We start from the raw sequence: 12,261 nt of genomic DNA on the forward strand, positions 1-12,261 counted from the left end.
GTCCCCAGTCTCCCCACTCTGGTCCAGCAGCACATAGTCCGACATTGAACACAGATGAGAGTTCTGGGATTTTTCTTGGGAAAGTAACAATTTATCTTATTAGTTACAATGTTATACTGTAGTTCCTCTTCTTTGTATTTAATGCCACGATATTTACCGTCTACGAGATAAAATACCTCTTCAGTCATACTTTGAATTAGAAAAATACACTAAACACTTGTTGTGGGACAAAGCATTCTAGAATGAATCTTTCCTGGGGGGCAATAAATCCACATGTGGGCATGAGTTGTCATGAGCTTTCCCACACTCGACAGCCAATGAGAACAGAGATACAGACAATAGATAACACAATGGTTATATGTCAACTGTCTGTCAAAGTGGAGGCTACTTGTCTGGACGAAGTGTGTGGTGTGTGTGACAAAAGGTTTGATATATACGTAAGTGTGTGTAACTCCCACATTCCAACACAGCGACAGACATCTGTGTCTATGTGAATGTCTTCTTCATCAGACATGAGCATCCTTTAGCATTAGCATCATTTTTTATAACAATACAAGCCCAATGGTTACGATACCACTAACTTTCAAAAGTGTTGTAACCACACTGTTGCAGTACTGACTGCATATATACAATGAATTGTATCCAAATTGTATATATTTTATTGAAACTCTTGCGACAATTCAACTAATGTTGGGTTAATTACAACAATAAAATTGTCTGGAGAGAAAGATAACTCTCCAGCGTAATTTTATTTTGTAATTATACTGGCGAGATTGTGTTAGAAATGAAAGGGTTCTGAAATGACTCAGATCTTTTCTTTACGGTATAAATGACCCTCTTTTAAGAGGGCTCTTCCCTTCAGAAGTGTGTTGGCTTTTAACTTGTTTTTACGCCATAGTTTTCTAATTTGATAGGTATGAAAACCGAGATGTGATGTTAATTGCATGTATAATGGCTTAACCTATTCATCCATTAATCAGTAGTTAATAGTTTATCTTGGGAAACATCTCTGTGTTGCCTCTACTACCCCATAATCCATCAAGTTATTGATGTTTCTCCTATTGTTGCGATGGGCGGCCCTGTGGTCTCAGTAGTGTGGGAACCCCAGCCTGGTCTGGGCCACATGGCTTTGTCATGGTAATCTCCTGCTATATAAAGGGGGAGAGATCCCTTAGAGGGCCCAGACCACACTGCGGCCCAAGAGAACTAGCATACAGACCTGTCACTCTGTCACACCTACAGTCATGGCTCCCTGTTCAACCAACTTCTCTTTCCAGCACTTGAGGTTCGCAGAAAAAGACATTAAGGTATGCAAATGATGTTCAATCAATGTGTATATTCAATATAAAGTGTGTATGTTTATTGTGCCTTTTTCAGTTTATTGATGTCATATTAGAGCTGTAGACTAATCAAATGTTCTTCTCTGCGACAGATAAGGAAACCCATCGTGGAGAAGATGCGTCGGGATCGCATCAACGGCTGCATCGAGCAGCTCAAGCTCATCCTGGAGAAGGAGTTCCACAAACAGGACCCCAACACCAAGCTGGAGAAAGCCGACATCCTGGAGATGACCGTGAGCTTCCTGAGGCAGCAGCTGCAGCCAGATCCATCTCAGAGGGACTACGGCGAGGGTTATTCACAGTGTTGGAGGGAGTCTCTGCAGTTCCTGTCCGGAAGCCCTAAGAGAGACACCACTTCCATCATCACCTCGGCTGGACCTCTTCAGGGGCTCCAGCAGCAGCTCTCCAACCAGGTCCAGAGATCCATCCAGCAGCACCCAGTGGTCCATTCCACCTCCCCAGTCTCCTCCACCCTCCGACCCACCACTAACACCAACACCACGCTCCAGGACACAGGAGCTAAAGGCCCAGTCTGGAGGCCCTGGTAGAGAAAGACGGTGGACTGAAGTCATTCGAAAACCTGAGGGAAACAATGGACTGTATGTCCCTCACTGTGTAGGAAATATGCATTTCCAACCTGCTCAAACGTTGTGTGTTTCCTGAGCTCTTATTTTCTCATCACATTGATGGACAGATGTGTGTGGCACATTCGTGGCATATTTGATGTGAGGGTAGTCACTTTTTTGTGAAGGATGTTTTTTTCTCTTACTTGTTTTATCAAATTAGATTTTCATTTGCAGTGAAGAATGTTACTGACGATTGAGTTATGATCTATTATTGTGAAATGTGCATTTTGTTTCTTACTCCAATGGAGTCTAAGTGTTATATAACAGATGCAACAGCATCTACAATAGGCTACTGTATTTTTTACAGCAATTCTTTGAGGATATTTCTCTATTGTTATTCATTGTTTTGTTACCTTACGGATGTATCTTTTATAAAAGGCAATAGTATGTTGGTATGCTTTGTAATAGTACCGTTATTGTTTTATATTGCATTTAAAGAAGCTCTTAAAACTATGTATGACATTTGTATGACAATAAAACTACAATCAATTTTAAATAAATAATAACCTTTTGTCCGGGATTGTGATTTTTGACCAAATTGTAGTGGATCTTGCATAACATACATTTTGTTCTAACTAGTTCATTTGACCCTCCTCCATGAAATGTCTTGTCAAATTTGACTAACAAATTTAAGAAAATTCACATTTAACTTTTGCAATTGTTACCCCCTAAGAATCTTGGTTTAAGTATGAACATTTTGCATGATCAAATGAGACAGTTTTACACATTAAAGTGCAATACTTCCACTTTTAAAACCTAATTTATTATCTCCATCACCATATCAGTGTCTGGATATGGTAACAGTGTCTATCGTGTCTACATATATTTACATGTTTTGTAAATATGGTGTCCACCTGGCTAGAAAAACTCATTGCATGTATTGAAAATCATTTTTTAAACTTTTAATTCTTTTTGATGTCATCGAATAAGACATTTTTTAGGACCTTTCTTCTTATCTTCAAATCAAATCAAATTGTATTTGTCACATACACATGGTTAGCAGATGTTAATGCGAGTGTAGCGAAGTGCTTGTGCTTCTAGTTCTGACCATGCAGTAATATCTAACAAGTAATCTAACAATTTCACAAGAACTACCTTATACACACACAAGTGTAAAGGAATGAATAAGAATATGTACATAAAAATATATGGATGAGCGATGGACGAATGGCATAGGCAAGGGGCAGTAGATGGTATAGAGTACAGTATATACATATGAGTAATGTAGGGTATGTAAACATGATATAAAGTGGCATTGTTTAAAGTGGCTAGTGACACATTTGTTACATCCCATTTTTAATTATTAAAGCGGCTAGAGATGAGTCAGTATGTTGGCAGCAGCCACTCAATGTTAGTGATGGCTGTTTAACAGTCTGATGGCCTTGAGATAGAAGCTGTTTTTCAGTCTCTCAGTCAAATAAAGCATGGTTCTACTGGGGCTTGAACTCCAGGACTTTCTGCGTGGAAAGCAGATGTGATAACCACTACACTATGGAACCACATAGTGGTTTCTATTTAAGCACAGAATGTAGAAATGTGCAGTTTTTATGTAGACCGTAGACACTGGTATGGTGATGGAGATAATTTTAATTTAATTTGACCTTTATTTAACTACGCAAGTCAGTTAAATAATTCATAATGACTATGAAGTTGAAAAATGGTGGAATTTCCCTTTAATGAAATACAAAGAAGGAAAACTAGGTCATTTTATTAGTTGGTTTATTTATTTCAAATAGCGCTATACAAAGAAAAGGTTATTCATTGATTTAAGCATAAATAATCATATGCAGATTCTTCAAATAGACTACTGAGTCACACACTTAGATTGAAAACCGAGAACTATGGGACATGTGTATGGGTCTTTGGGATAGCTGGGTTTAAATCAGAGGCTTACAGGCTATCCCATTAAGCTCCTGAAACCTGCCACCACAGATGCCCAGTGAGAGGGCACACATACAGGCAGGCACTCACACCAACAGAAGGCAAGGCACCTCTCTATGGCCTGCCCACGCTACCACTTTCTATTCTTGTAAAGAGAGGCCAAACATATGCCACACAGACACTGAAAAAAGAGCACAACACCAGATGCTGCCAAAGAGGTTGAGCTTTGGTTTTCTGAATTCTCCCCAGTAAAAACATTTACATTTACATTTAAGTCATTTAGCAGACGCTCTTATCCAGAGCGACTTACAAATTGGAACACACACTTAGCTAAGTCGAAAAGGAGTACATTCGATAGCTATAACTACATTACAACCATGTTAGAGAACATTATACATACATTTAAATGTGCAAGGTCAACATTTACTTTCTCCTTAGCTAAGAGCAGAGCAACATGTACTATGGCATTTTTGAAAGCCATCTACCTATGCAATGGATTGGGAATAAGTATCCGGAAATACAAAAGGCAATCTATGATAAACACATATCTCTCACTGTTTGTTCATGGTATACATCTGAATACAGTTTTGGAAATGGGCCGTTGTGTTCATTTGGGGCCTCAGCACCATGATGTAGACCTTGGGCATGAAATAACCACCAAGAATACCGAGCACACTGGACACTATGGCCAGCACATGCATGGCCATGGCAAACTCCGCTCTTGTGACAAAATAGATGGTGAAGAAGCTGATCCAGGAGATCATGTAGACCATGAGACTAAAGGTGATACATTTGGCCTCATTATAGTTGGCTGGCAGGTCTTTGCCCATGTAACTGAAGGAGAAACAGAGCATGCTGAGCACAGAGACGTAGGTTAGTTCTATCATGGCACCGAAAGAGAGGGTGTTACTACACTCTGTGACAATGCAGTTGGAGTAGAAGTCCACGTCCTGGGAGGGGTACGGGGGGTTTAGAGCTACCCGGAGCGCAGAGATCGACAACACTGTCATGGACACGACAAGGACGGTGACTTCAGGCCCGTGGTTCTTAGCCCAGGTATCATAGGCACGGGGCAGCTTGGAAGACAGCTTAAAGATGCAGACCACTTGGAAGGAGCGCACGGTGACGCACGCCAGACACACGGTGAAGCTGAAGACGAAGAGGGGCTGCTTGAGGAGGCAAGCGGGCCGAGACGGGAGGCCAAAGTGGCACAGGGCGCTGGCTGCTGCCGCGGTTAGGGCCAGAAGCATCACCAGGCAGGTGCGCCCGCCAGCCGACTTGGCCACAGGGGTGCCCAGGTTGAGGACGAATACGACCCCTGACCCAAGAGTCATGAACAGGGTCAGGGCCAGGAGGACCAGCAGGGCAAGAGACAGGGGGGCGTCCCAAGCCAGCAGCAGGACTGTCCGATCCAGACACACCTTGCTCGCCTCTGTGGACCACTGGTGGAGCTCACATGCCTGACACCAGGTAGATCCTAAAGAGTGACATTTATATCATAACATCAAGGCTGGGGTCAGTTCAAAATGTACAGGATTTATTTTAGTTCAACCAGTTCAGAAGATGAAGGTGTTTACATTCATGAATTGAGTTAATTAACCTATATCCTCAGTATTGATTTAAAAACAGATATCACTGATCACCATCAGAGACAATTGCACTATCACTGTTGTTCTAGTTGTGCTACTGCCAGCTGCTTGCTATAGATCATGGGTGTCGAACTATCATTGCCCCCCGGGGGGCCGCATTCAGTCTTCAACGAGGTCGGGAGTTTGTTATATTTCCATGCCGTCAAAATTAGCTATAAATAGTCCTCTATCCATCGTTTTGGGGAATTATTAGTGAGCTGGACAGTGAAAAAAACTGTTAATATAGATCCATTATCATTTCTACACATATTAGATTTGGTTTTTAGTCATTTTAAAGTATATTGATTTTGTTGCCCCCCCTCCTATTTTTTTTACCTCCCCAATTTTTTTGCAATTACATTTAAAAAAAAAAATCCTCACACTCACCCATTGGCCAGACTGGACCCCAGGCAGTGTGTTTGACACCCCTGCTATAGCGACAGTTTATGAGAGGGTCAACATCCGCCACCCGCTGGACACTTTTAAACAGCACAATTCAAATCACTATGGATGTGCCCAGTGGGTGTGTGACAGTAATCTCACCAGTACTGTTGAGGAAGGTGTGAGCAGGACAGGCCAGGCAGTCGAAGCAGCACTTGTGTTGTCCTGTCTGCAGCTTCCTGTGACCTGTAGGGCATTCTGGAGAGCATATTGACGGAGGCACCTCCTGGACACAACCACAATAAAAACAACACACACACAGGTTTTCCAAGTCCACATGCAACTATGGTTTACACTCTCTATGACTAGTTTCTACAATTCTAGTACCCAAAATAATTCTGCAATTGCATCTGACAATGGATTGTAATACTACTGTGTAAATACTGTAAAATTGTGGCTATACTTTTCCCAGGTTGTCAATGTCACTAGCCCATTCAATTTGGGCAGGGTCCACTGTGAGGTCAGTGGGGTCTGGAGTGTAAGAGCCCACCACTCGGAGAGACCACTCTGTTCCCCTCCAAACCCAGGTCACGATGTCATATCCTGTGGGCGGGTCTCCGTTCTCATCAAAGTACACAGAGGAGTTCCCAACAGAGAATCTCACCTGCTTTAATAGTGGCAGAAGCTGAGGGAGAGAGAGGAAGAAAATGCACCAATGTAAACATGACTGTAACAGGCCTGGGATAGTGAACATTGTTCACTGTAGATTTCCAATAGCACATCGATATCAAGTGTGTTGTGAACGTGTGCTCACTTTCAGAGTGGGCTTTTTGACTTCAGTACCATCATTTTGAAAACACTCACCTGCCAAGGTTGTACTTCAATCTTTTGGCATTCACCTGAGTCACAACCAAGTGCTTGGTGCAGGGCATGGGCCACAGCATATACAGCCTTGTAAACATTATAAGAGGATGTCATGTCATAGCCATCCAAAGAGAAGTTTTTTACTGCCATGCTATAGAGATCCGTATTTTGCAAACAGTCAACCCTCAGGTCCATCATGCCATTGGAGGTGTCCCTGAGTAACTTTGAAACAACATGGCTTTCGAACGTCTCAAACCCAGCTATGGCTGCGTATTTGATGGAGATGCCTAGAACAGTTCCGATGGTGTGAATCCCTGGTATCCCCGACACTAGAGTGGCCACTGACCAGTCCTCTGTCCCTATCCACACCTTGCCAGTTACACCCTGCTCTATGACAAATGGGAAGAACCCACTAACTTTGCTTTTGCTGGAGAAGACAACAATAGTGTTGACCTTGGTCTTCAAGATGCCCTTGACAATGCGCCTCATGGTCTGGTTGGTGGCCGAGGTGAGGTCGGGGATAACTCCTTGGTAGGCGATGCAGATGTCGTAGTAGGCCGCCTGTTGGGAGAGCCTCTGCATGCCCTGGAGGCCGTAGGAGTTATCACTGCCCAGTAGCACGATCCAGGTCCAGTTAAAACGGACCAGCAGCTGGATCATGGCGTCCACCTGGTTCCTGTCACTGGGGATGGTGCGGAAGAAGGATGGGTAGAGGTGCTTGTTGCTCAGCAATTCGTTTGTGGCTTCATAGGATATCTAGAAGAAAAAAATCACAAATAGGAGGACCAGGAGAGGGGACCAGAAGGAGGAGGACCAGAAGGGGGACCAGGAGGAGGAGGACCAGAAGGGGGACCAGGAGGAGGAGGACCAGAAGGGGGACCAGGAGAGGGGACCAGAAGGAGGAGGACCAGAAGGGGGACCAGGAGGAAGAGGAAGAAGAAAAAATAAAGGGCACATAAATGGAAAAAAATGTGAAATCATAGGAGGCAAGACATTTAAAACTATAAATAGAAGAGCAATAAAAGACAAAAACAAATGGTCACAAATGTGTTCCATTCTCAGTTTAGAGGGCAAACAGATTAGCGTTAGTTTCACCAGTTACCAATAACGTGACCTTGGGAAATACAATGTACCTGTGGCACCAGATAGGAGCCCAGCATTGCAGCCGGAGGAAAGGTATAACTGCTACTATCAGGCCCAATCACTGCCACTGCTCTCTGGTCACCACCCGTCTTGTTCCCTGAAGTTCTCTGTAACTGTTGGGCCAGGAGGTCCAGAGTGGCCAGGACACTGGCTGGTGTATTGCAGATGTCATACGCCTGGTAACCCAGCGTCACCCCTGGAAGAAGATGTTGGTTTTTGGTGCCGTTGTTGATCTCCTCCACAGCGAATCTCATGGCTTGTATCAAATGATAGCCATGTTTATTAGATTTGCCTCTGAATAGGTGTGAATTGATTGCAAGCAGAATAAAAAGACATTACAACATAAATCCATTATCGAAAGAAAGTGATTGAGTCAAACAACAATAATTCACTGATGGTCTAAAATGAACTAAAATGCCAGGGAAATAGATAAACAACGTCCTCTTGTGAGATCTTTATTGGACTTACTTTTTGCAGGCTTTCATGTCTGGTATGTTGGAACCGGAGGTGGCTAAATTGTGGAGCGGAAAGAGACACGAGATGGAGTAGTCCCCTGAAAGCTGCAGACTGGTTCCCTCAGTCTGCTGGTGGCCAGTCAGGACCAGTACCAACCAGCCCAGGACGACAAACACACCCATTCCGCAACCTCAACAACCCTCAGCTCTGAACTGGAACTACGGGCAATCTACCTCTTCTTATGTTAGGGTGGATGGGTGGAGTGGAAAGAAGGTGGAATGGAGGGAGAGAAGGAGGGAGGGGGATCTGGATGTGGAGGGTTTTTGCATCTTTCCCGGTGATGGTGATGGAGTGAGGGTGTGCACATTTGCATTTTAAGATTTGTTTTTCATACAGTAGAGTTAGCTTTCCATTGAAATGAACTGAATAATTGTAATAGCCCATGAAAGAGGAGACCGGTGTGTCAATATCAATCACAGTCAAGTGACAGTGCAATTAAATGGTGTTCGCCTGTAGTTACATTGCAGTATCGGTGGTATGTTGGACTCAAGGTGCAGACTGGGCCACTAAGGTGCAGGAGAGAAGACAGCCACTGCACACTTAGAAGCAATGCAAATGTCATATTGTAGCTAACCTTTCAGTCAAAGCAATGTAAATCCGAGCTGGTTTAGTGTTTCTGTCTGTTTTGTTATGAGGGACCATGTCTATGTTCCCTCTGCCTTATGTTCTATCAAATAAAATAAAATACATTTATGAAGCTCTTTTTACATCAGCAGACGTCACATAGTGCTATACAGAAACCCTTCCTAAAACCCCATACAGCAAGCAATGCAGATGTAGAAGCACGGTGGCTAGGATAAACTCCCCAGAAAGGCAGGAACATAGGAAGAAACCTGGAGAGGAACCAGGCTCTGGGTGGTGGCCAGTCCTCTCCTGGTTGTGACGGGTGGAGATAGCACATGGCCATTAAGGCCAGATTCTTCTTCAAGATGTTCAAATGTTCATAGATGACCAGCAGGGTCATTCAGAGGTCGAGACGGTACACCCCCCCCCCTTGCCCTCAGAACAGCCTCAATTCATCTGTGCATGGACTCTACACGGTGTCGAAAGCATTCCACAAGGATGCTTGCCCATGTTGACTCCAATGCTTCCCACAGTTGTGGAGAGGTGGAAAAAGTTCCCAATTGTCATACTTCAGTTAAAGTAAAGATACCTTCATAGAAAATGACTCAAGTAAAAGGGAAAGTCTTCCAGTAAAATACTACTTGAGTAAAAGTATTTGGTTTTAAATATACTTAAGTATCAAAAGTAAATGTAATTGCAAAAATATACTTAAGTATCAAAAGTAAGAGTATGAATAATTTCAAATTGCTTATATTAAGCAAAGTAGATGGCACAATTGTCTTGCTTTTTAAATTTACGAAAAGCCAGGGGCACACTACAACAACCAAACGTTATTTACAAACAAAGCATATGTGTTTAGTGAGTCCGCCAAATCAGAGGCAGTAGGGATGACCATGGATGTTCTCTCGATAATCGTGAGAATTGGACCATTTTACCTGTCCTGCTAAGCATTTGAATGTAATGAGTACTTTTGGGTTTCAGGGAAAATGTATGGAGTAAAAAGTATATTATTTCCTTTAGGAATATAGTAGAGTAAAAGTAAAAGTTGTCAAAAATACAAATAGTGAAATACAGATACCCTACAAAACTACTTAAGTAGTTAGGTAGTATTTTTACTAAAGTTGGCTGGATGTCATTTGGGTGGTGGACCATTTTCTTGAATGTTCTGTATACTCAATGTATAAAAATAAACATTTGTGCTAATTGTGCTAAAAAGAGCTACGCACATTGCTCTTTGCACGATGTTCGCTCTCTGCCATGGACTGACTCCCACATACAATATATACAGTGCATTCGGAAAAAAATAACTTTTTATACATTTTACATTACATTTACAAGTTACAGCCTTATCTTAAAATGGATAAAATATTTTTTTATCCATCATCAATATACACACAATACCCCATAATGACAAAGCAAATACAGGCTTTTAGAAATGTATTAAATACAAAAAAATGGAAATATCACATTTACATAAGTATTCAGACCCTTTACTCTGTATTTTGTTGAAGCGACTTTGGCAGCGATTACAGCATCAAGTCTTCTTGGGTATAACGCTACAAGCTATTTTCAGGTCTCTCAGAGATGTTCGAATGGGTTCAAGTCCAGGCTCTGGCTGGGCCACTCAAGGACATTGAGACTTGTCCTGAAGCCACTCCTGCATTGTCTTGGCTGAGCGCCTAGGGTAGTTGTCCTGTTGGAAGGTCAACCTTCGCCCTCAGTCTGAGGTCCTGAGCGCTCTGGAGCAGGTTTTCATCAAGGATCTCGCTGTACTTTGCTCCGTTCATCATTCCCTCGATCCTGACAAGTCTCTCAGTCCCTGCCACTGAAAAACATACCCACAGCATGATAATGCCTCCACCATGCTTCACCGATGGGATGGTGCCACGTGACACTTGGCATTCAGGCCAAAAAGTTCAATCTTGGTTTCATCCAAACAGAGAATCTTGTTTCTCATGGTCTGAGAGCGGGCTGTCATGAGCCTTTAACTGAGGAGTGGCTTCCGTCTGGGAATCCCTAAATATGTTGGGGGGAAAGTACCTCTTCGGGGTACTCAAATCTTTTTAACATACCATCTGCTCCATTTTTCATGAGTGGTGGGCAAGATACAGCCAATTTAGAGACCTACCTCAAGTTGTTATTGCTCCTGGTCGGGTTGAATTTCCATTCTCTGTCCATCAGCAAAACCACGGTGACATTTGAGGCCAAGATTGTGCCATGTGTAAACACACCTTTAACCACCAATAGCCTATTTGCCTCATAATCACACACTGCAGGATCTGCAAACTCAACAGGAGACCACAGTTTCCCTTTGTTTCGACAGCAATATTTGACATTTTGTCAACGTCATTATTACAGACGCAAATACCATGTAAAGTAAGAGCACTGTACAAGCTTGGCAAAATAAGATTTCCATGTGTGTCATGTTACTTTCACTGAGAACATTTATGGCCATGGAAGAGGGGAAAAACAATGTGCTTTTTCTTTTTAAATGTTATGCTGTGTCATGAACACAAGTTCACACACATTTGAAAAATCATACAATATATAATTGTATGAAGCTATGGCATAATAATACTAATAATAGCATATTGTTCTTCTTTTATTTATTTTTTAGCTTATTGTCATTAATAATAGGCATAGACCTACTCTGGTTGCTTGTAAGACCAGGTGCAGGGGTCCTATTCATTATGACATCATCTTTTTGACACCTCCAGGATCTGCATTTATGGTATGTATTTCTGTCATGTCTTTGTAGTCTACTGTGGTCAGAAGTGATTTAGCAAAATAAAGGAAATTACATACTTCCTAGCTACAGATTGTACACCAGATAATGTGATATCCATTACTGGGCGTTACAGGTTTGCATATACAAAACACAGCTGTAGATTTTCCAACTAACCTGGACTTTGTGATACGGTCTTCGTTCTCAATTCGGCATAACACGTATCTTCTAAAATGTCCGTGTCCAGTTGCAGGTGGTTAGCTTGAATTTAGAAAATGCTCTGTCTCGTCTAACTCTCTCATCTAACTCTCTCATTGATCGAGACAGGTGATTGTCACCATGACGTGTGGCACTTCGGGGTGGACCCTCCTGTCTAAATGAAAGAGAGAAGATTTGAAACAGACAAGATGGCAGCGTACACGTTGCAGGAATGCTTCATGGAGTAATTCATTTTATAAGGGAGCATTTCTTTGTTATTCAAACACACCACCTGCAAGTGGACACATAAGATGCATGTTTGGCCGAATCGAGAACGAAGAAAGGCAACGGTTGCATCTAGGGTTATTCTTTGTCAATTTAGATCTGTGTCATGG

General features: G+C 42.5%; 2 protein-coding genes across 2 annotated transcripts; one reads left to right on the forward strand and one right to left on the reverse strand.

Annotated features, from left to right (window-relative positions):
* The first annotated feature begins 1,206 nt into the window (after nucleotides 1–1,206).
* LOC135503690 (transcription factor HES-5-like) lies at nucleotides 1,207–2,481 on the forward strand. Its single transcript, XM_064921839.1, has 2 exons — nucleotides 1,207–1,307; nucleotides 1,433–2,481. Exons 1-2 carry the CDS (start codon nucleotides 1,245–1,247, stop codon nucleotides 1,886–1,888), a joined length of 519 nt encoding a protein of 172 aa, XP_064777911.1. The 5' UTR covers nucleotides 1,207–1,244; the 3' UTR covers nucleotides 1,889–2,481.
* Nucleotides 2,482–4,398: 1,917 nt separating this feature from the next.
* Nucleotides 4,399–8,501, reverse strand: LOC135559358 (taste receptor type 1 member 1-like). Its single transcript, XM_064993525.1, has 6 exons — nucleotides 8,332–8,501; nucleotides 7,854–8,157; nucleotides 6,721–7,476; nucleotides 6,320–6,541; nucleotides 6,019–6,139; nucleotides 4,399–5,324 (listed from the first exon to the last, which is right to left on the reverse strand). The coding sequence occupies exons 1-6, from the start codon at nucleotides 8,499–8,501 to the stop codon at nucleotides 4,399–4,401; spliced, it is 2,499 nt and encodes an 832-aa protein (XP_064849597.1).
* Nucleotides 8,502–12,261: the final 3,760 nt, after the last annotated feature.

Source organism: Oncorhynchus masou, chromosome 18, assembly GCF_036934945.1.
Source record: "Oncorhynchus masou masou isolate Uvic2021 chromosome 18, UVic_Omas_1.1, whole genome shotgun sequence".
Lineage (NCBI taxonomy): Eukaryota > Metazoa > Chordata > Actinopteri > Salmoniformes > Salmonidae > Oncorhynchus > Oncorhynchus masou.

Coding starts and splice junctions, on each gene's coding strand:
- LOC135559358 (XM_064993525.1), bottom strand. CDS start 8,501: ATGGGTGTGTTTGTCGTCCTGGGCTGGTTGGTACTGGTCCTGACTGGC. Junction 6,542..6,720: donor TTGAAGTACAACCTTGGCAG/GTGAGTGTTTTC, acceptor TCTCTCCCTCAG/CTTCTGCCACTATTAAAGCA. Junction 6,140..6,319: donor ACATTGACAACCTGGGAAAA/GTATAGCCACAA, acceptor TGTGTCCAGGAG/GTGCCTCCGTCAATATGCTC.
- LOC135503690 (XM_064921839.1), top strand. CDS start 1,245: ATGGCTCCCTGTTCAACCAACTTCTCTTTCCAGCACTTGAGGTTCGCA. Junction 1,308..1,432: donor TCGCAGAAAAAGACATTAAG/GTATGCAAATGA, acceptor TCTCTGCGACAG/ATAAGGAAACCCATCGTGGA.